This window comes from Emys orbicularis, chromosome 2 (genome assembly GCF_028017835.1).
Source record: "Emys orbicularis isolate rEmyOrb1 chromosome 2, rEmyOrb1.hap1, whole genome shotgun sequence".
In the NCBI taxonomy this organism is placed as follows: Eukaryota; Metazoa; Chordata; order Testudines; family Emydidae; genus Emys; species Emys orbicularis.
Window position 1 is genome coordinate 278,446,312 of NC_088684.1, and position 24,449 is coordinate 278,470,760.

General features: G+C 42.5%; 1 protein-coding gene across 1 annotated transcript in view; it reads left to right on the plus strand.

Moving 5' to 3' along the window:
• The window catches only part of PTPRN2 (protein tyrosine phosphatase receptor type N2), a 959,094-nt gene that overhangs the window by 823,758 nt on the left and 110,887 nt on the right, over positions 1-24,449 (plus strand). The window contains exon 13 of the mRNA XM_065400104.1: positions 21,406-21,621. Within this exon, the coding sequence (XP_065256176.1) occupies positions 21,406-21,621 (216 nt within the window). The remainder of the gene's footprint in view (positions 1-21,405; positions 21,622-24,449) is intronic.

Here is a 24,449-nt window from a genome sequence, read left to right on the forward strand (position 1 = left end):
TCATCTGAGTCTTTTAAGGCACTATTACAAATAGCTTTAGGACAAGCCCTGTCCTCCCTCCCTCTCTCTCTCTCTTCCCTGGAGCAAGCATAACCAACATACTAAACGTTTATTTTTTTAATAAAATAAAATGATGATTCATTGAATATGTTGCAAATTTTTATTCCAGCTTAATGCTATAATACCCAACGGTGAACAGTTGAATATGTGAATATGAGTGATCTCTTTTCTTATTTTTTAAAAATAAGGTTTCTGTTAGAATGGTGTTTATTTCAGTTCATTTATAATTTTGTTCAGCAATAGATTGATGGATATACTGAAGATAAATTAAATGAAATGTATGTGGTTTCATAAGTACTTTATCTTTTACAAATATCATGATGACAATTTATGGACTTTTTTTTATTTTTGTCATTTCTTATTTTAATAGATTCTAATAATTCTAATAGTCATTAATTCTATTAATTAATCCATTACATTTGATTAATTCTAATAAATTCTTGTTTCAATTCACCTGTGTTCAGAACAAGTCCTATGCACCAAAGAAGTCCAACTTAAGGCCCAATTTGCAGGCTTAAAATATGGCTAAAGTATTTCATGATCCTTGCCTTGACCTTCTGGAAATGGATGAACTTTACCCACAACATAAGCAGTGTGTTGTAGGATGTGGTTACAAAGGATGAAGGGATGTTCCAGCAAAGAATTTGAGACGACAGACTAGCCCCTGGATATGGAAAGGTTGAGAACCTTTGACTTATTGGAATATAAAGGATTAATAAATCAGTGACTACCTCACACTAAAGATACATACCAGATGGGCTACAGAGTTGTAGACAATATTATCAATCCAAAGTTTTAACTTAGCAAAGAGGAATTAAAAGGATTGAAAAATTTAAATAAAAATCTTTGAAGGAAGTAATGACTAAGTAAAACAAAACCTTAAAACAAGGCTGTACATGTCATTTTCTCAGCAGTGTCTTTTTCATTTGCACAAAGAAGTAAAGACTAGAATGTTGCTATTATTGATATTGCTATAAATAAAATTTTAAAAGCTTTCAGTACATTAATTATTTTAAACAATGGAATATTTTAAGGCACAATTACCTTTTGTAGTGGAATGGGGCCCAATCAGACCTTTTGTTCCCATAAGCAGAGAGTACAGTAAATCCAAGCATGTGTGGCCTGCAAGAGTTTAAGCTTAAGAGTTTGCTGCATCATTGGTCCCCGCTCCCAACAGCTCAGTAATCCCAGTAGAGGATGGTGCATCATAGGGTTCTGGATTCATGCCTTAGTAGGGGGTATCATTTTGACACCAAGCCTGCAGAACTTCACTGAGTATGTTAAGGCTGATCTTAACGTCTACCTTGAATTCTGGGTCCAGCAGCCTGCTGGGTAACCCCTGGAAGCATGACTCTTTCAAGAGCCCCATTGACAGGATCAGAGAGGGGCTGGGAGGATCAGTATAAATAGCTCTGGCTGTCATGGATTCCTCATTATCTGTGCAGATCTTAAGAGGACTGGCTGTTTTTGTGAGCTGGATCCTGTTCTAATTCGTTGTGGGGAATGAAACCCAACTTACAATAGAAGGCTATGCAGGAAACTCCATAAAGGGAACCTCAGAGAGTTTCTTCAGACCTGCATGGAAGTAGCCCACTGTGGGGATGGTGTGACCCATCATTATTACTGGCAATTTTCAACTTGAACTGGTCAAGATACTTATGGATGTACCATGTGCACAGTATGGACAATTTCTGAACCTGTGATTAACATAGTTTCTTTTCTGTCAAAATACTGTCCAGATTTTTCACACAGGTACATGCATAGATGCTGGAACTAGGGGTGCTGAGGTTGCTGCTGCACCCCCTGGCTTGAAGTGGCTTCCATCATATACAAGGTTTACACTTTGGTTCAATGGCTCTCAGCGCCCCCATTATAAAAATTGTTCTGGCACCCCTGGGTACATGCAGTTCCCACTGAGGTCAATTGGTGCCCTGGGCAGAAAGTGGCCTTGTTTAAATTACCAGCTGCATCAAGGACCTGGTTACAAATAACAAGTATATAGATAAAAAAATTATTATATTCTTGTCATATTAACAGACATTTATTAGCAAATGATGGGAAGTCCTTTACGTTTAATATTATCCCTCGTGATTATCCAATTTCCAAAAACAAAGGATAAAAAAAATCCACTTACAATCTTTAACTTCTCCAGTATCCTGAGTTTCCATATTCATCAGCCCAAAAGTTAAAAAAACCAATACAATGTTGTAGTTAGGAAAAAGAAGGTCTGACAAGAAGGTCTTCAGAGTTATGAGAGTCCTAGTGCTACAGTCTGCTTTGTGTGAGGGGCATTGTTTAGCAGGAACTTAAGGCTCTGTCCACACTTACAGTCACTTGAAGTATCTTACCAGTCTTTGGCATTGCCCCTACATTCCTTGCACTCCTAAAACTCCTCAAGTTTATAGGAGTTTTGAGTGTGATAGGAATGCAGAATCTGTCCCCTTGTCCTGCTGTTTCAAAGACCAGTGTTTCGTCTTTTATGGAGCCCTCGCTTCAGTTGGTGTAAATGAGCATAGCTCCATTGACTACGGCTCTATTAAAATCAGTGGGACGTCAATGGCAATCAGATCGGCCACCAAGTGAGCAGTCATAGCTAAAAGACTGTGGGACAAATCTTCATTTGATGTAAATTGGCATACCTCCAGGTGTAAATCAGTAGCTCCATAGAAGTGTCATTCATTTTAATGGAATTTGAACTGGACGGGTCCTTGCTTTGAAGCTACTTGTAAAAATCTACAGTGTGTGTGTGTGTGTGTGTGTGTGTGTGTGTGTGTGTGTGTGTGTGTGCACTGAAGTGCGTAGGGGATTTAAAATGTCCTGTGGACACCTCTCACAATAATATTCCCCCTGTCCATGGGGTCCACAGGTGCAAACAAAAAGCACAGGTTTAACCAATGGGGCTGAGATATATTCATCTTAACTGCTCTCATACCATTGTTATAACATGTATCAAGGTTTTAGAACTCCTAGTTGTATAGTTAGGTAAGGTTACCTTGCCCCCTTGATAGCCAGAAAAGGGAGAAAGTTTTAAAAGTCCCTCAAGACTTGTGCTACTCGCAAAAGGAAAGAACCTTCCTGAAAGATACCAAGTCTCTTCCTGTCTTTCTCTGTTTTCCGTTTTACTTGGGTTGGAGTCTTCTTTATTTTGAAATGTTCTTATCTTCAGAAAACTAGCTATATTAAAAAGAGCACAATTTTATGTGACATATCTGCTTGCTTTACCGGCAAAGGGCCTACTTCAAATCCTGTTGAAATCAATAGAAGTTTTGCCATGTATTTGGGGGGGGGGGGGGGTGGACTTAGAACCTAAAATAAAGTTTTGTTCCTGTTAGAGACAATGTAGCAGTGGCCCCATCAACAAAATTGTCAGTTAAAGTTCTGTTCTAGGATCTTTATTACTGGCAATATTGCTAATACTTTGCGATCTTCCAAAATATGAATGTGGGTCTCAATGTAGAACCAAGACCCAAGTGAGGAACACTTAGACAGTTAGAATATTAATTATAAATCTTAAATAAGATGGACCACAGGTGGTCTACAGAGCACTGGTTGGTCTCATGGTGTTATCTACTCCTGCTTATTTCCAGTTGCTAAACTGCTTTATAAAACAGATAAAAATGCATTCAAGTCTATTCTAATATTACTTTTTCGTACTAAAAAATTGCTGTACTTGCCACAAGGATGCTCTATGCAACTATTAATGGAGGGAAGGTATACAAAATCTCCATATTAAAATGTGATCCACACGATGAAGTTTAAGAACCCCTGTTTTAGTGCATATAATTATTTCTAGAAACTCTTTTAATAGTTAAATTAATAATGCAAATAATTTAAAACCAATACAAGCATGCTAGCATAAGATTCACATAGGATAGAGGTCAATTTTAGGTCAGTAATGAAGAACAACTCTCTCTACTGTAAACTTATCTCGGCAGGTGTCTGTACTTTGCCTATCAAAATCAGATAATGATGAACCGGAAAGAGTGGTAATGATGTAAGACACAGAAAGAACACATCTTGATTTACAAATTTCAGACTGAATTTGCAGTGTTGGCTGTTAGAAACATATTTTTTCATTTGTAAACCTAACAAGTTTATTTGGAAGTCCGGAAGAGAATAAATATTGAACCACACAGTATAATTTAAAGTAACATTTTATTACTATGATAGTCCTTTAATAGAAGTTATGTGTTAAGCCATAGAATACTCGTACTTAGCATCTGCCTTCATTCTTTGCAGTTACATTACTTCCATACTATGTACAAATATTTTCCAAATATATCCTAATAAGTTCGGAGTTTCAGTGACAGACATGTTCAGTTGTAACACAAAAGTACAACACAAAATTATTTATCTACACTCCCCCCCCAAAAAAAATTTCACTGCTAAACAGGTTCTGGGCAGGGTTGTTTTGTTTTGATTTTTTTAATAAAGCTAAATCAGACTTTCAATATATTGAAGTTTAAAGTCACATTTTAAAACTTAAGCACACTTTTTAAATTTAAATGTCTGCTATTTTTAATTTAAATTTGTGAGTTTAAAGCTAATTATTATGTAATTACAATTTCAGATATATAAACATTTTCTTGGAATATTGATCTTCCTACCATAAGACCTGATCTTATAAACACTTATTGTTGCATGTTCTGATTAGTCCCATTGACTTATAAAGAACTACCCGGGAGGGAGTGTGTGCAGGATTGGGCCTTAAATTACAAAAGAATTCAAACTGGGTTGAAAGCTTATAAATGGCATATTATTATAACATCCACCATGACCCCTAATTATGCAGTAAATGAGTATTTGTATGCATTTCTTATATTCTGTTCTGTCTCCAATTAATAATACTGCATAGCCATTTGTAGGAGGGAATCGCTCTTGAACTATTCACTTTCCATTTTTCTTGTGAGCATCGCCACTACTAACAAGACCACCCCATTGTCTTACCATGTGGCCTTGCTCCTGAAAGGTGATCAGATGCAGGTCTAAGGCATTCTGCTGTCTTTTATTAGGCTGAATATTAAAAGCATGGTCTAGCAATTTGCCTTAGATTTTTTTTCTGTGGATCTGTTCCCATTATACATACTGGATCAAAGATAGCCAATGGGCTTTTTGTGCTTATTTTTGAAAAGCATGATACAAAACACGCAAACAAACATCAACAAAAAAGAGAACCTGCACCTGTTTAAAAATATCTATAAAGGCTGCAAGGTTTATACCACTGACTGTCTCTACAAACTATATATTATCAAAATGCTGCTTTCAAAGGGACAGTGTCAATGTGCTTTAGCATTTACTTGGCCTTTTTCAGGCAGGCTGATTTCAGTCTTCACTAAGGAAAAAAATGTTCTCATCTTTTAACGTTTTAAAAACAAACAAACAAAAACCCCAATGTGAACACAATTTATGAGAGTGACCTAATAATTATTGAAATTTGTATCCAAGTTTGTTTGCTCAGATGAAGCCATAAAAGCTGTTTTGTTTGTTGAAATTATATTAATTCCATTAAATTAAAAGGGCAGGGGGGTGTAAAATACCCTCTTAATGATTTTTTTAACTGTTTCTGAAGTAGAGGATCCAGCTTGAACTGAGTGGATTGTTTGAAAAATGTAAAATAGATTAATTAGATTCAAATCTTAGCCAAAATGAAATCATATTTTTAGTGTTAAGGTAAGAGCTCTGGAGTTTGTTGGGTGTGGGAAGTTTCTTTGTGCAGCTCTTCAAAGCACAAGGGAAAAGAAGAGACATACTTCTTGTTCTACTACTGTAGTGTATAATTTCACTAAATTATGGAGCTTAAAAATGTGAATTAAAAACTAATCCTAGGAACATAATTTGGAAATGGACTTTTCTCTCCTGGAGACTTACTGTTTTAATTCTAGAGAGTATCTATCTTCCTCTTAGCATGTACATGTGTCAAAGTAAGGTAAACATTACTTACTTTGAAGAACTGGATTGTACACGATGCATAGGAAGCTGAAGCAAATATTTGGAAGAGAATTTTTGTTCTTGGGAATGAATGAAATTCAACTTTGATTCATCCTAAAATCCTCAGGGACAGAAAATATCTTTGAAAAGGCCTATGCAGCATACTAGGATTTGCATTTAAATAACAAGGCTCCAAAGGATGTTAGACAAAACTTTTAAACAAAGTTAGAGCATCATTTATTTTCATTTGTTGTTTTGTTAGTGCACTATCAGACTTCCTTTAGGGAGAGAGAAGTATACTTAATGCAAAACCTCATGTGTGCATTTTCACTAATATATAATAAAATCTAAAATATAGCATTGCAGTGAGATTTATTGTCATAGAAGTCATGAAAAGTTAAGAAACATTTTAATGCAATTAAAAAATATAGTAATCAACTATTAATATTATTGGAATGTTAGATGTTGCTGTTTCTAAACATAATTTTTTGTTCTGTAACTTTAGTGGATTTATGTAATCAAAATGTTTATATTTAAATTTGAGATCCTGATTATTTTGAATATAGAAATATTTCAAATACAGCTCTTGAATTTGGATGACTATTAGCCTGCATTACCTTTCAAAATATTAGTATTTGTTTTATTTAATAAAAATAGAGACTGTGTCTCAAATATGTTTGTTTTTCACTTAGAAATTAAGTTCATTCCAGGCAAACAAGAAATAATGGTTAGTGACAAAACTATTGCTGATGTCATTCTTTCACCTTCTTGTTTAAAAATACATTTTCTCAGATAATTTAGTATATTTAAATCACTTAAATATCTTATATGGCAGTTCTGGGTTCCTTAAATCGAAAATGAGATTTTATCACAGAACATTAAGTTTTACAAATAACTGCAGAACATACCTTAAAAACAGCTTTGAATCATATATGGAAATCGTTTAAAACTATTTAAATTGTTTAGATAATTTATATATCATAGACTGAACATGTTTATATTATGTTTATTATATCTGACAAAACATCCTGTTTTAAATGAATAATACATTCATTATTTATTCTACATGAAAATAATTAAATCTATATAACATACGTCTCAATTATGTTTTGCCTCATGCTTAAAATTCTTCTATGTCAAAGAAATAATGGGAATCATATAAACTGGTTTATTGTTAAATTAAGTCCAAATATGTCATTATTTGAAAAAAGTAATTCAAATAAATATTTTTAAGATACCCATTTCTCTCATGATACTATTGCCAAGTTAATTTTGTGTTTAAATAATGTATTGTCTAACGATTTTGAAAATATGAATATTTTTCCTAAAAACAACAATTAAAGGATTTATAAATAAGGAAAATAAGCTACAACACTAACAGAATTCTTTATCAGTTTCTGAAACAGTTCATTAAAAGGATCAATTTGCACAACACAAATATGTCCTTTTAATGAAGTCCCTTGACAGGTCCGTTTATCTCTGAGTTTAAAAAATATAGGTTAGTGAGCCAATCGTGTATGCTATGACAATATTACCAGAACAATATAATGATAGGAGAAGACTAAAAATGTCATGTTGAAGACATACATTAACAAAATACGAATGTGTAATGTGTGCTAAAAATGTATCTGTAGGCGATAGATAAATGGGTTTGCATTCATCTTTGGAAATCTAAGCATTTTCCATTGTGTAGTGATGGTAGTCAGGTTGAAATAGTCACCTTGTGGCTACCCTCTTGCCCTTTCTGAAAATATTATGGCCAAAAAAGTCATGTTCTGTAAATGTACACGGTAATCTTACATCTAAAAATGAACGCGTGCGTGCACGCATTCTTTCTGAAAATGGTACCCAACCTTAGTGTAGTCAACTAAAATGATACTTTTCCAAATGTCCTACGGGTTGAAATGAACTGTCCATGTGGTGATGATAGTGCTTGTGGAGACATGGTTTGCCTTCTTATTTTGTTTGCTTTCTTTGCTTAGTGGTTAGGACCAGATAACAATCAAGACGCTGGCTGCAGATCGCAGACTGTAGGGAGGAAGTATATGATAAGAACCACGCTCCCAATGAATTGCTCTCCTGCCATTTAGAAAGCCAGCAAAGTCCTTTGATTGTGAATCGATAATTGTACAGATATTGCTGCGTTGGTACATTACGGTAATAGCTCCTCTGTCTTGTAGATTGCACAGCAGCCAGAATTAGAGTGGAGCAGCTTGCGGCGGGAAGTGTAAGACCCCCGCTGGGGCTGAGCTGTGCTGTCAGTGCTGTGCAGGCCGGGGCCGGCTTGCACATGGCATGTTCGGAGAGCGGGCTGCAGGATTTCCAGGCAGAGGCTCTGCTCCGTGGGGGGAGAAGGGAGAGAGGCCGCGGCTGGCAGCTCTACGGGCTCTCTCGCGTGAAGGGGCTAAGCTGCTTTAACCCGCCTCCCTGCACCCCAGCTTTCTACCCTCACGACGCTGCTTTGGTGTGAGGGCCGCGCACTCTGCCTCGCAGTCCTGCCCCACACCCCCGTCCTGGGGCGAGAGCCCAGCCTTGGAACTCCCTAGCCCGGCGCAGGACAGACTCTTGAAGGCAAAGCAGGTGACACGCTCCCATTTCCCTGTTGCAATTGCACTTGGCCCGTTGCTGCATGCCAGGGACTGGGGAGGAGAGCACTCATTTCACCTTGCGGCTCTTTGAATCCTACGTCACCCCCCGGCCAAACCCAGCTTGCGCCCTCTCCCCCCTCCACACCCAGCCCCTGTCTGCTTCCCTTCCCCTCCCCATCAAACCCGATCCCCCACTGATCGAACCAGGTCTGCTTCCCTTCTACTCCCCATCCAAACCCGATCCCCCACTAACTGAACTCGGTCTGTTCTCCTTCCCCTCCCCCATCAAACCGATCCCCCACTAACCAAACCAGGTCTGCGTCCCTTCCCTCCCCATCAAACCCGATCCCCCACTGACTGAACCCGGTCTGCTTCCCTTCCCCTCCCCATCAAACCCGATCCCCCACTGACTGAACCCGGTCTGCTTCCCTTCCCCTCCCCATTAAACCCGATCCCCCACTGACTGAACCCGGTCTGCTTCCCTTCCCCTCCCCACCAAACCCGATCCCCCACTGACTGAACCCGTCTGCTTCCCTTCCCTTCCCCTCCCCACCAAACCCTCTCATCCCCTCCCCACAGGCACGAGTGGAAAGGTCACAGCGCGGGTGGATGTATGCTGCTTGCGGCCCACTCCCTCCCTTTGGGGATGTGTGTGGACACAGCAGTGCAAAGTGAAGGGGAAGCCAGGCCAGGGCTTCCCGGCGCAGCTCCCCGGAGCGAGGCAGCGATGCCCCTAGCTGCGCTGCCTCTGATCTCCTCCATCCGCCTGAGCAGGGCGGACACCCCCCTCCAGCTGGGTAGCTCTCCCCTTCCCCCCAGCCTAGCTGCCTCTTCCCGGGCGGGAGGCTTGAATTATCCCGGCCCGGGCAGGTTCTTCTTCCCGGCTCCCTCCGAGGCGGTAGCTCTCCCCCGGCAAGGCACCGAGGCGTGACCCCCTCCTCCCCGTGCAGGGCTCACACCCCGCCGCCCCGCCCATTGCCTTCGGCAGCGACCGGCAGCCCCGCGCAGGGCGGTGAGTGACGCTCCCCGTCCCCGGCTGCAGAGCGCGCCCCCCGCCCGCCAGCTCCCCGCTCTTCCCGGCGGCGGGGGCGGGGCGAACCGGCCCCCGTTGCTAGGGGAGCTCGTTCCGAGCGGGTTGGAGCGAGGACACTGCATCATCGCCTTCATGTTCTCCGCTTCCTCCCTTCCCCCCGCTGCTGGTGGCGTCATCGCCGCCTCAGCCCCACGTGCCACAGAGAGAAATGGAGTGACTCGCGTTTCCACAGCACCTGAGTGGGGAGGGGGGCGCGGGGAGCCCGGCGGCAGCTAGGGCCGGGTTCAGGGTGCGGGGTGTGTATATATATCAGTGTGTGTGTGTGTGAACACGTGTGTGTGTGGGGGGGGGACATTAGTGCTTATGAACAGATATTTGTGCTTGTGAGTTCGGCTCAGCAGAGCTGCCCAGTGTGACGGGAGGGAGGGGACAGCTCAATCGCCATCGCTCCCTGTTCCCGAGTAATGTAAAACCTCTCTCGGGCGAGGAAGGGTTTGTCAGTTTCACTGAGACACATACAGTCTCATTCAGACTGTCCCAGTGTGAGACTCCCCCCCCCCTCCCCCTCGAAGTGTATCTGGGTATGGGAGCACCCGATCCCACATCCCGAATCTGCTCTGCACAGCTGGCCTCGGGGGGTTGTGTGGGGGGAATCCTGCGATGGTTTCATTGGAAGAACTCAGGGGAGAGATTTGTGACGGTGAAGGAAGTGGGGAAAGCTCAGGATGTGCTTCCCTCTGCCTGGGGAGGCGCAGCGAAAGGAGCCTCTCGGTGGGGCTGTGTGTAGCAGGCGGGTCTCTGGCCTCTCTGCAGCTGGGTCCAGTACTGGAGAAGGCAGCGCTACAGGGGCGGTAGGGAAGAGGCCCGGCTGCCTCCTCCTGCAGCTGGGGGCCCATGAAAGGGGGAGAGGAGGGGTCGTTAGGGAAGGACTCGCTTTGCCCTGCTTGGGCCTGCCATCTCCAGCTGTCGTAGCAAGGGGGAAAACAATGGAAGAGGGGAGGCGGGAGGGGACCTTCGGGTTTCGAGAGCAGGAGAAACTAAAGAGCCCTCCCAAAGACTTGTCAGCTGCATCTGACAAGATCCCCTTTTCCCCGAGCTTCTTTCTTCTCCTGTTTGCTGCAGCTGTGGGGCTTTCAAGCGCACTCTGCAAACAGATGTTCAGTTTAACCTAGGAGTCTCCCTACTAAGCCTACTGGAGTGTAGGTTAGGTCAGTAACATTTGGGGAGTGTCATTTTTTATGCTTTTGGACACCTCCCAAAAACAGTGTAACTGTCCAAGTTGGCAGACTACTGAGTGAACAAATAAGTTAATAGTTCTCTAAACAATTTCCTTTGTCCTTTCTGTTGTGCCTTTTTTATGCATGTTTGTACAGCCCCTAGCACAAGAGGGCTCTCATCTCTGGTCATGAATAATTAAGTGCCTTTATTATTATAAATAATATAATAATTCATGTTTTATTAGCTCAGAGTTCTACAAACATACTGGCCCTAGAGTTATTTGTCCAAACAGTTTGCTAAAGTGGGGAGAAGCCTAAGCTTAAAATTCATGATAAACTAAGATTTTTTTAAGTATTACAGTTTACTAAAGCTATCTTTTTAATGCAAAATATTTAGATGCATCATATTGGGACGACCTTATAGAAACCAAGTTTGAGTGAATTTCTTTTTGTTTGTGGTTGTGGTTTATTTATTAATTATTAAATAACAACTATTATTATTATTTTATTATTTATTGGGGGGGTCCTAGGGAAAAGTCTTTGCAAGAGGAGACGATGCAAATTTCTTTGCGTTATTTTCATGCAAATTATATTTAGTTTTTCCTTGGCGTTATTTTTTTTTTTTTGGGTGCTCCCTCATTGTTCTCCCCTCCGCTTCCATCTTGCAAGAGTGGCACAAAAAATATTGCGGGGGGGAGCAGAAACCCCAAGCAGCTTTACAAATGAGTGACAAAGCCAATGTCCATTCATAGTCTCACTCCGGCGAAGGGTTTATTAACGGCCCAGGCCTCCTTAGCCAATTGCTGTCAGCAACATGTGGAGAGGAGGCATCGCTATAGTAACCGGTGGATGGGCCATGTGCTGCAGCCGACAGGGGCTGCGAGCGGGCGAATATAAGGAGGGGCAGAGCCCGGGCGCTCCGGAATCTCTCGCACACGCCTAGCGCCCTACGGTGATGGACAGCTCCGCGGGGACAGCCACAGCGCCTGTCCTCCTCCACCGCCTGCCGCACCCGGGGGCATGGGGGCTTGGGCAGGCTACAGCCGAGCCGCACTGGCACAGCGGCGAGCCCGGCTCTCCGCGAGCCTTTGTGTCTGGTGAGGAGGGAGTGGGGGGAGATGAAGAAGTTTGGCAAAGAAGAAGGATTGCTTGCCCAGGTGGTGTGCGTTAGCCCTCCAGGACAGGAGCCCTCCGCATCCTTCTCCAGCACTAAGCGCACAATGGCATCAGGTAAAAGACAGTCTGAGCTGTCCCTGTGCGAAAGCTGCCCGGGGTTGGGCTGAATCTGAGGTGGTCGGTGTGTTTATGTGTGTGGTTAGTGTTTGTGGAGGGGGGACCGGGAGGGGAGGCTTTGGGGGGAACCTCTTTTTATCCAAACCGAGAGACGCCGTTAGCTCCAGGTCTGAAATCAGGCTGGGAGTTGCTCTGCAAGCTGTATGCATGCTTGGGACGGCCGTCCAGATCCCAGTTTGAGTTACTCGCTCGGCTACAACACAACCAGTGACTGGGGTAGGGTGGCAAAGGGCAGTGCCGCGGCGGGGTTTTACCCCCAGGATGAAAGCCACTTTCTGTAACTGTAGCACGGCAGGGTACGTGATTTCGTCCTTTTGACACGCATTGTTTCTGTGTGATATTTGTAAGAGCTCGGAAGTTAAAGAAAAAAGAGTGGATGCTGCTACTTTGCCGTCTACTCTGTTTGCTCATTGTTTAAAATCCCTTTCCCCCCTCTCTTGTCAAGAGGTCTTTTCCTCTTCTCCATTTGGATTTTCTGGTTGAACGTGTTTGCAGTTAAACTGGAGAGTTTGGAAGGGTGACCACTCCGATTTGTTGGCTGCCTTCCTCCCCCACCACCAGCACCACTCTCTCAGAGCCTATTGGATGAAGGACACTTACTTTCCATTCCTGCTCCTTACATTAACCACTTCAAGTTTGTGTCTCTCTCTTTGTGTCAAAAATCGAGGAAAGCCTTTTTTGAAAATGAATGGAATGCTTTTCAAATCTATAGCTTGTAGAACCAAAAGTTGTTGCAAATCGTGCAGCAATGGATCGGATGTTCGTTGGTCTCAGATCTTTTGGTTGTAGATTTTCATTTTTATTTTTGTCCTCTAAAACTATATATGATTACCTGGTACCTTGTGGGATGGGCCATTGCCACAATAAAATTATTCCGACGGCGCCCTGTATATTGACAGTGTGGGATCCATAGACAGTATCTCGTGTTGGCATTCAAAAGAGGCATTCTGTTTAATTCCTAAATTAGATGCCTTCAAAATCAGCATTAGTTCAGCGTTGGCAAAGTCTGAGATTTCTTCTTACGTTCTTGTTGAACGTATTGTATTGAGTTCAGCTATCGCTGAGCATCCTTTTGGTTCTGACAACCCTACCTAGGACATATTGCATAAATCCCTGTATTTATCTGTTCTACTCTGTGTGGAAAGCACGAGGAGGGGAGTTAAATTTTCCCGTCACTGCACCCAGCGCTTCTGTCTTTTCCCATTTGCTCCTTAGTTAGTCGAGTCCTTATAGAATGGGAACTTAAAGTTTGGACCCATTCTTCTTTCCTTTATGGTTTCCCACTCTTTCACTTCCTCTTCGTTATTTACATTGTTGGCATCTCTGAGACAAAGTGTGCAAATCATAGTATCTTGTATACACACATTCTATACAAACATGTATTCCGTTCAATTTCCTGGTCATCTTTACAACATCCTGGTCGCTTCTTACTTCAACCACGCATAAACTCTGTTGCAGTTTTTGTGTCACTCAAATATTGAAGCTCTCCAAATTTCACCTTTCTCAACACTGTGCCTTCCATTCCACAAACTTATTTTGGGTATTTTGACATCTCTTACATTAAAATAGCATCACATTGCGTAGTAGAATACAAACTACAGTGTGTGTTTTTAAATCTAACCAAAAACTTCACTTCTGTGTATTGCCTTTAAGAAACGAGAGGAAAGTATCTGCCATTGATCAAGGGATCTTTGAACTCGCTGAATTCTTGATTTTATTCAGTCATTGTTCGGGATATTAATCCCACTAAAAGGTATAGAGAAGCTCCAAAGTGCTTTGTGGCGTTGAAGGTTGAGGAAGGATCATTGTGCCCCTTCAAATGAATAGATCTGTGGCTCTTTGCAGTGACCTTTCTCAGTGATTTGAATAAGCTGGAGTTCCCAGAAATCCATCTGCCTTTTGTGTTTGTCGATTTTGTCTAATCTTTCCGACTCCTATGTAGAGCCTAAAAGAAGAAAAAAGTACCTTCCCATCCGATCTCAGTCCCCCAAGTCAAAGCGTTAAATTGACCTCGTTTCAGGTGATGAACTGACATCTGCTGAAAGTGATGTTAAAGCAATATCCTAACAGCAAGTAGGACTTTTTAGAGGAATGGTAGAGGGGAGGGTCGGATGAGAGGAGAGCTGAGTCTTTATCTACAAATCTCTTGCCAACACTAAAGAATTGTACCTTAAAACACCAACAGATATGTTCGATTATAGAGCTTTGAGTTGTGGTATCCAAAGTAAACAACACTGTGTGCATGGAAAATGTAAACCATCAGGCCCTGCTATTCTGATTTAACTGCTTCTGAGTGCAAGTGTAAATGGGACAAGAAAGAGCCAAAAAAAAAAAAAAAAAAAAAAAAAAGAGGAAAAAGAATCGTTATCCTTTGTGGTGGTGTAGTTGAGTCTTGTTTTTACTGAAGTCAAATATCTTGTGAAAATTTCCTGCAAGTATATTTTTATGAGAGTCGCCATGTTTGTCCTGTTGTAGAGTTGTTCATCTCTGTTTTTTTCTACTTAGCAAAACTTAACATGTTTCTCAAACTGCACCCCAACCCGCTTACATGGGGAATTTACTAAAAATCAATTCTGCGTTTCAGATTTCTTTAAACCAACAGACATTCTCCCTCATTATGTTGCCAGTATTAAGAAGATGATAAATAAAAAATGTCTAATCGTCTGTTTTATTTTAATGTCAGTTCCTGAAAATCTCAGCAACAGATCCTTTTTTGAAACCGCTGAACCTAAATTTGATTTCAGGAAAGTTTATTGTTAAGAATAATTATTTTCTTGGATAATTCTTTTCTTCTGCCCAAGCACCTTGCCTCCCTCCCCCCCCCCCCCCCAATGGCAGATTTGCAAGTACAATTTCATCTGCACAGAGGAACAATAGCTTTCAGTTGCACAAAGGATTTCTCCCACCCTGAATCCAAACCACAATGCCTCTTGCTCTGATAATAGCTCCTGAAAAGATTTTGTAATGCAGAGAATTAATACGTGATTATTTCCACCTCACTTCTCTCATTTATTAGATTCTGTAGTGAATTCCAAATTAAAAACAGTACTCAAAATTTTAACTTTGTAATATTTTAAGACAAATCATATTCTAAAGTTGTATGCCCTTGCTTATGAAGTAGTTTGCTTTTCATTTTTATTTATGCTGAGAAATGAATTGTTTAATATATAACCTAGACGCAACGCTCAAATTTTAAAGACTCCAGCTAAAGAATTCAAAGTTTTCCAGGAAATATACAGTATGTTATTTTTTTGTGAAATGAATGCTAATGAATACTTTTTTCTTTCAAACTATCAGAAAAACAGAATAATTGGCAGACTAATAGGTCTTATCTCAACCTAGAAATAACTTTTGAGATTGGCAAACTGTAGCCCAAATTCTGCGGTCTTTAATTAGAACAAAAACCCCATTAACTTCAGTGAGAGTTTTGGTCAAGTAAGGACCTCAGAATCTGGCCTTCTACCTTGAAGCAATAAATAAATAAATTATAATGGTGTTGATATCTCTGGAAGGTTTACATCACCAGGTATGAGCCGTACTCTATTGGTTCAGAGCGTTTTCCCCACATTCCAAACATAGGCATGGGAACTTATGTACATGAAACTGTACATTAAATATTTACAAACATTCGCTGCGTTTGAAATATAAAGACTTACAGATACAAATAACTATCCGGCTGCATCCTTAGATAACACAATAGAGTAATATGTTGTTTTTTGATTATGTTAGTGTTGTATAGCAGTGTGACTTTTAAATATGCCTGTACATTTTTGAATTTATATAAAGTGTGTGGTGGATGATCCAGTGAGTTTACCAGCAAAAAAAAAAAAAAAAAAAAAAAAAAAAAAAATTCACAAAGGTTCAGGTCCTAAGAGCCTTTTTTCCCTCTTAGAAAAGCCTATACAAATGATGCAGTTAAAATATTTTTGATTTAAATCTAAATAGTAGGACTAATGTTCTAAGACAAAATGCATACATGCTTTTATAGCATTTAAAGCAGGACCATGACCATTGAAAAGCATGAGTACAGTGGATATGAATCTCGAAAATGCTCGTATTTAAACTAACTTCCTAAACCATCAGTTGTTGTTGTTCATATACCACTGCTTCTATAATATTACAATATTTTCCAAGGAGAAAAATCTTTCAGAAGTAATATCCTGTGTACTCCAGTTATATAGATTATTTTGATAATTCATAGTTACATGTGTCTGAGACTAATATTTATTTAATGATGGCTAACTTCTATAATTAGTTGATTTGTTAAGCCTTGGAAGAAAAGAGCATTTATTTGGTTTTCTTGTTATGCAACAGCCATTGTTTCCCCTCCTCCTCACCCCCCACAGCACATACGCCATGGTAAAGTGAACTGGCCGAGGGAGAGAGGTGTCCCGCTTTAAAAGACATCCGACTGTAAATGTCAAATTCATACATATTTAAATATTTTTTCTTTCAATTTCAAGTCAAGACTCTGATTACCCCTGGGTTCTGTTCCGGGCTGAGGCCTGGTTGCAGAATCTCAGAGAGAAATCCAGGGGTTTAGTCAAACTGGGAAATTCTAAGTTCCTGGCTGATGGGAGCTGGGTTGGAGGGAGGGTATGAGATGGAGTCAAATCCAGGATCATCATTTATAACTGAACCTTTAGTCAGAAAACTCGCAAAGCTAAAAAGACAACGTGCACTTATTTTACCCAGTCACATTGTCTGGGGATCAGAAATCATTTATTTGTATATTTTTATGAAATCACTAAATATGAATTGGTGTCCTTTGCACAGCGATGCTGCTAGAAAAGCAAACCTATCAACAGACGATTAGTTAAGTGTTCGTAAGACAAGAACTGGCGAATATTGGGCCTTGTCCTGCCATCAGTTTGGAAACAAAGCTCCCTTGGCTTTCTATAACTGCCTGGGGGAGCTTAGTTTAGTTTATAAACGGATAGCCCGACCCAGCTCACTCTTTCCTTTCGTTGTATATACGATTTCACTTTAGCGCCTTTTAAACTTCAAAGTTGGTAAATCTTCTAATTCTACTAGGCCGTAAATCATCTCCAACAGTCTGCGTTGTAGTGACGCTCACTCCTTATTGTGAAGAATGGCTAAAGGATGGTGTCTAACAGCACTTGCCTCTCCAACAGACCATAGCCAGACAGTGGCTCCCCCTCCTCTCCCCCGTGCTACACCGCGCTCCGGATCGAGGAGTCTGGGCTCTCACTTTCAATGCTATAAACTTAATTTTTCGGATAATCTGGGGGCCGTTCTTGCTCCCAATAGGAGAGCAGCAAGTGACTTCAGTGTGAGTGAGATCGGGCATTTAGAGCTTGGTGACCGTCAGGTGTTTGGATGGGAACATTTCAGCGAAAGCGGTGTCTGCATCTCTGGTCTCCCGTGTTGTAGCTCTTATTCGCGTTAGCTTATGGGGAGAACAGCGAACGCAGGAGAGAGAGAGCAAAGCCCAGGTCGGTAGGGGTTAAAGTAATGCCAGACGGAACTGCAACATACCGAAAGGAGAAACACTGGCATTCAGGTGACTCGGGAGAAATCAGCAGCTTGGGCCAAATCTCGCTCTCGCCCTAGGATAATAGCCCCACTGAAATCAAGGCATTACTCGTGTAGGAAAGGCGAGCAAGATTTGGCTCAATGACTTTCTCCTTTAAGGAGCCGCCCGAGAGGTGACGCTTAAGGAATTTAAGTAGATAGAAATTATGACAGAGTAATGGAAGCTTCCATCCCACCCCCAAATCCAAGTAAATGGACAACAGCGACGCCTGCATTTTTAAGCAAGACTCCCTGTTGGAAATGATCAGTATGACCAGGTTTCTTAAAGCATCGAGGTTCTTGTGATTTTTATTTGACCCCTTTAATTGCAGAATATTTCAGATGGGCCAGTGCCATGTAATTGGATCCGTCCTGACTGATACCGAGGAGGTTTACATCATCCACTTTGAAATGATATTCATCAATGTGATTCTTTAGAAGCATACATAGCCCTTGTGCCTTGTTCATGCTACAGTCGGTCTAGTAGAGAAATCTCCGTACATATTTGAAAGATATGTCTTGGCGTAGGTATAGTGTACTCTTCCGTTTGATTTCAACCCCTGATTTATTTGAATGGAAATTATCAGAGCATTTGAAAACTAAATCCGCAGACCCACAGAGCGGAGTAGAAATGTGTTACTCCAATATACAAAATTAACAATTACAAACAAAAAATACTGTTTTTTAAAGGTGTCCATTGTTTTTCACCTTCACGTGGGCAGAAAAGGGACAGATATTTCTGTCCATCTTTTGAGTTTGTTTACTTAAGCCATTTGACAGCACTTTGCCTGGTTATTTTCATCTTTCGCCTGTATAGTCCTTTCCCCTGTTGTTTGTGGGGGTCTTTCACGCAGCAACAGAGGAGAGAAGATAGTCTAAAAAATGTGATTATGAAACCACAGAAACTGACGGGATTCAGGGCAGTGTCTGAAACTGCTTTTAACTCTTTTTTTTAACCGACTAGATTTGTTGATGGTGTCCCTTTAAGTGGCTACGTAGTCAGGCTGAGCTGTGCGTCTGCACACAGCGGAGACTTTTAAAACTAATTGGACAGAGCATTGGAAAATATGCTGTAGGGATCGATTCTGCCGTGGGAAGAGAATGGACCTGGCAGTTCCGTGTCTCTGGATGCTGTGCTGTGCGGGGCACGCTCCTCACGCCGCTGTTTAAGACCGTGGCATTCGCTGGCCAGGGTTTCTCTTGGGGGAAGAGTCAAGAGTTGGCAGGTGGCCCCTTGCTGGAGAACACACGTCTGGGGCGCTGGCGAGGCCCGGGGCAGGCCCTGGGTTGGCTGTGTGCGCTGCCAGGGAGGCAGGGCTGTTGCACTCCGGTAGCCGTTGAACGGAGCCCGAAGCCTTGCTGATGGCCGGGCTGGGCAGCCTGGAAGAACAACTCGCTCTGTGATGGGAGGTGAAACAGCGTGGCGCGGCAAATCGCTGTCCTGTAGCGCAGGGACAGCGGGCTGGCGTTCCCCGGAATGTCCCCGTTAGCTGCAGAGCCCGACCTCTCCCCCCGAGGGGGGCAAGTCCGCTCACTGACATGCTAAGGGCAGAGCGGAAAAGCCTTTAACTTCCAGGGCCCGGAGCGGGCATCAGTGAGGCGGGGTGTTCCCTCGGCCTGGAGCTGCCCTCCCCTGTCACCAACGGGGGCTCGCTCTTCTCCGCGAGCCCCCTTTGAGAATCCGGGTCTGTCTCCTATACAGGGGAGAGGTGGGTCTCCCGCTGTGCTGGGGACCGGGGAAGCGGGCTGGGGCCGGGAGAGGTGGCCCGAGCGCGGCTGGGGAGAGGCAGCTGGGGCGGGAGGTTCCGGCTGGCGCAGCCAGGCCGCGCAGGGAGCAGGCTGCAGTGGGGAGCCGGGCTGGCTGCGGCTCAGGGGAGGGGCGGTACCCCGCGCTGGGGGGCTGTGGAGAAGCAGGTGTCGCGCTCGGCCGATCAGGCGCTGAAGGAGGAGGAGGAGCGCGCGGCTGTGGCTCCCACCACCGAGCCTGTCCCCCCAGTGCCTGGCCCTGCCCAGCCGCTAGCGCGCTGGGTTCGCTGCCTGCCGGCCGGCGCTCCAGGCCGGTGCCGTGCGGCTGCTGGGCGGTGCGGGCTGGAGGAGGGGCAGGCAGCGGGGCCAGCGCGGGAGTGACTTCTCCCGGGAAGGAAGCAGCTGTGGCCGGGCGGGAGAGGAGGGAGCGAAAGCCGCCCCAGCGCTGCGGCGGCACCAGCCGCGCAGTAAAAGCGCTGCTGGCTCAGGCGCCGGCCGGCAGGAGGGGGATTTGCAGCCGCACACGCACTGCAATCCGTTGTGTGCTCATCCCCGCTCCTGCCCCCACCCCCCTCACTCCACCTCCCGGGGCTTACAGACCTAACAATCCTCCTCTGCTCAGCGCAGCCAGGCAAGGAAATCTGGGAGTCTTATTGAACCTGCATTTCCATTAACTCAGCCCCAGCTCCAGCTAATCCGCGGCACTGTGAAGGCAAGGAGGCTAATTAATGACAAGCTTTTACAGTCAAGACCAGCGATAATTGCTTTGGTGGCCTTTATGATTACAAGATAAAAATGGACCGGGCCTGACATAAGAGCCACTGTGTACACTGCAAGACAGGAGGAAATTAAGAGCTGGCTATCTGAATACGGAGCAGAAAATTACTAATAGAGGAGAGATAATGAATAGGCCGGCTAGGCATTCATGGGGGAAAATCCATTTTGTTACCACGCGAAATTAGGTGGTGGAAAGGAGTTTGCTAATTGTTCTCATCTTGTAGCAACCAGGACTGAGGAAGGGGCGTGCTTTTCAATTCATTTCCCTGGTAATTGTGAAAAGGGGAATGCTGGCCAAATGAGTCTTGCTGCAATTTGCGTGCCTGGTCTTTTCATTTTCATGTTGCGTTTTTAATTGTTGCTAATATAGCTTATAATGAAGCTAATGAGGGGAAATTATTGTACAACTTTTTAGCACATGGAGACAAGTGAAATGCACCAGAAGGATTCTCTCCTATTGCTTCAAAAAAAAAAAAATCTGGAGGACTTCGGAATTGTTACTTTTTTTCTTCTACAGAAGACAGAAGTTAAGGCACCTACTTTTTGTTTTGTAGTTTTGTTTTTCACTCTCGAGAAAAAAATGGATCTTTGCTTATAACGACCCTACCCCATATACAGTAACAAATAAAAATTAAAATATCTATTGGTGACTTGAGGTACTCAGAACTGGTTGTGACCACTATTATTTTAAAAGCAAGCCGAACAGTTTTCAGGATGGCTGGTCATTCAGTCGGAGGGATTTCTTGTCCCAGGTTAACTACAAACAAACACAAACAGAAAGAAAGCCGTCTACGATACAGACAACTGTTGCAGACGTGAAGTGATTATTGTTGGGAATATTCTTTTTTTCTGACTGTCCTGTGGTAGGACCGTAAGACGTTGTCTCAGTCCATTAGCTACGCAAATTTTTACAGAGTTATGAGATAAGGTACGTGAGACAGGGATGTACTCTCCTTTTTATTTTTGGTCTTAACGTTAACACGCCAAAAATAATGCTTCCATCTTTGCGGGTCACGTTGGTTTCTGCTGAGCCCGGTTCCCTCCATCCTGACATGGTTGGTGCTTGATTGAAACTTTGCATCTGTGCCCATGCGGTGTTTTTCCCGGCGTCATTGATTGTAAACCCGCAGAGCTAAGTGTTTTTTCCCTCCCTCCCTCCAGTGGCAAGTTCCGTGTCTCTGAAGTTTCTATAGCAAATGCTGAGTCGCTGCTTCTTTCTCTCCAACAGAAAAGCAAACTGAAGCTTCTCCCTCACCGCGCCGCGGAAGACGAAGACTCCACCAAATTCATCATCCTCACCCTTCTCTCCATCGCCTGCATTATTGGGGTCCTCGTTGCTTCTGGGGTCCTCTACTGCCTCCGCCATCAGTCTCATCACAGGCTGAAAGAGAAGCTGTCCGCCTTGGGCACTGACACCAGCTCAGATGCTACTGCTGCTTACCAGGTAAGGCCGGGCTGTGCCTCCAGCCCTTGCTTTTTATTTCTCCCCCCCAGACACTTAAACAGATTATTTATCAGCCCCAGGAGGGAGAGATCAGTTATTCATAGTTGAGGGGGTGGTTTTGTTTTTTTTTTACAACGCCGGCTCGGAGCCTCCCAAGTAATATCCCCGCAGATACACTGTAACCGCTTTTCACTGCGGGCTATTAATTTCGCCAGTTCTTGCAGTTGCTGGACACGTGCGTCTAATTAGAAACATAAAATAGTTGCCATTGGAACTCTCCGAAAAAACAACACCAGTACACCCACCCACCCACACACACCCACGCTGTTAGTTATCGGAAGATGTCTCTCTCTTTGAATCATCGACTTCTTCAGGGTCTGATATGAAAGGAGCCTTTGACCCGATCTGTTGCCACCTTCTGCCGTTATTCAGATAAAGTGAAATATAATGCTGATAGATGGGGAGGTAAACCCAGGACTGTTTCTATGAGCATAATGGAAGCAGATGTGTGCCAAGTAACACAGGGATATTTCAGGCGAATCTTCTGAAATAAATCAGAAGTCAATGGGAATATTGAGCGTGCAGGTTCTGAAGCGTTTGGCTAAGAGACAACTGCCTAGTTTTGAGGTTTCTTTAGGATAATCAGTGTTTATTTCCTGGTTAGTTATCTGTCTGTAAATGTAGGTGTTACTGCCTGCAACTACATGTCTGGTGCCCCAAAACATTTGGAATGCTATTTTATATAGATATTATTGCTTTACTATTCATTCACTGCACTTGAAAAAATGAAATATATTCTACTTGGTGCTTTTGAATTAAAGCTACTTGCATTTATGTTTACCTCCCTGTTCTACTGAAGATTAAACCGTGCTCTTTCTATATTCTGGTAAATTGCAATAGCTACAAGTTTGAGACTAAAAGTCTTCAAAAGGGATAAATTCACTCAAAAGTTCTGAAGTCTTTCAGTAATCACTTAAAGATGATTTCCTCCTGTGTAGAGAGGCGCTGAGCAGTCCAGAGAATTCTTCAATAAAGAACTAGTGAATTCAAACATACACATAGCTATTAGCATTTCAATGGAATGGCTTCACCTTTAGTTCTAAGGAAGGGGAAGAAATCTAATTCTGAAAGAAAAACTTTAGTACAAAGTCTGGGTTTATCAAGGGGGGAGAGAGCGAGCCTGCAAGCTAGCGCTTATCGGTGAAGCGAAACCATGTCCTCCAAGACAAAGTATGGACAAATTGCTAAACTAGTTTTGTTGCCTGTAGTCAAGAAGACCTTGTCAATGTAAGCTGAGGGGTTTGTTTTGGAGGAGCAGAGGGTTTAAAATAGGGAACCTGCTATTGACTTCAAAATAGTTAGGCAATCTTTTTCTTCACTTAAACATGAATAAAATAATTCTTAGTATTTTTAAAAGCCCTCCAGGTTATAAAATCTCACTTGAAACTGAATTTGTGATAATTAACAGGACAGTCTTCCCAGTGACAGTTCTAATTAATAGTATCTGTAATTAAAATTGTGCCCTTCCAGCAGGAAAATTGTTTGAATTTCTTGGAATGACCTTTTTTGCCATTTCTCTTGGGGGCATGGTGGTTAAGTTGATATTGATTTTATAATGAGCTCTGGTTTGTTTAATAAGAATCTGTAATCCAGACACTAAATGAAATGTGCGCTTCATTTCTTCTCGCCAGATTTTTATATTAAAAAAAACTTGCTACAAATAAGATCTAAGGATCTACTTTGTGAAACAAAATATGAAAATGCTAACAATATGTTCAGTTTTTCAGTATTGAGATCAAATTGATATGCTTTGTCATTGACTAAATCCTGCTAACCTCATTTTCCTAAGTAGTCCCATTGGTTTCTGGTGGAACTACTGTCATGGGGGGGGGGGAGAATGAGGGGGGACATGATTTGGCTCTAGATGCAGAGATTCCTAAAACCCTGATCTTTCTCTCAATGAAGTCAACGGGAGTTTTGCTGCTGACTTCAATGGCAGAGGAGCAGCCACCCAGAACTGGAGCCAAATGAAATATTCAGACAGTTTTGGTGATTCTAGTGCTGCTTTCAACCAGCAGTGATTTAGCAAGGTGTATTTGTAGCGCCTAATCCTCCTTCCAATGAAATTGTGACAAAATCCCAGTGATTTAAATGTGAGCAAGATTGAGCCCCTGTCCTTTAAGAGTAAATATAATTTTGCATTGAATCCCGCTAAATCTAAGACATATCTGTAATATTTGAGGGATGGAAATTTTGCATTGCATCATCAAAACAAATATCAGGAAAAGCCTTAAGTTACCTTTTTGCCTGAACTTGACTGGCACTCCTAAAGGCAATTCTGCAGGCCATATTAATATTTGAGGAGGAAAAGAGCCCCAGAAAGCTACTTTGAAAATTGGACACAAGAAACTCAGATATAAACTATTCTTATGTTATCAATTTAAAACTGTTTCCTAGTTATCCACTTAATTACTCAAATTGTTAATAAATACATGACATAATCTAATATTGGGCTGTGCAGACTCAGAATACATGTCTGCTGAAGTTTAAGGCATTTACAGATTGATAATGTTCTATTGTCTGCAGCTTAAATGGCATCAGAATTCATTTTTGTGCAATTAAGTGCAGAGAGAAAATCAATTGGTAAAAACAATGGCCAAGTCTTAAGTAGGAAGAACTCTAATGCAAATACTTGTCAAAATTTTAGTTGGGTCCTATTTTCATATAAACACGACTGACCTACTTTTTCTATTCTTAACAAAAACATTATGGATTTAACCTAATTCATTCAAGATTTTCCTCCCTTCTTATTCTTTATTTTTACGTGT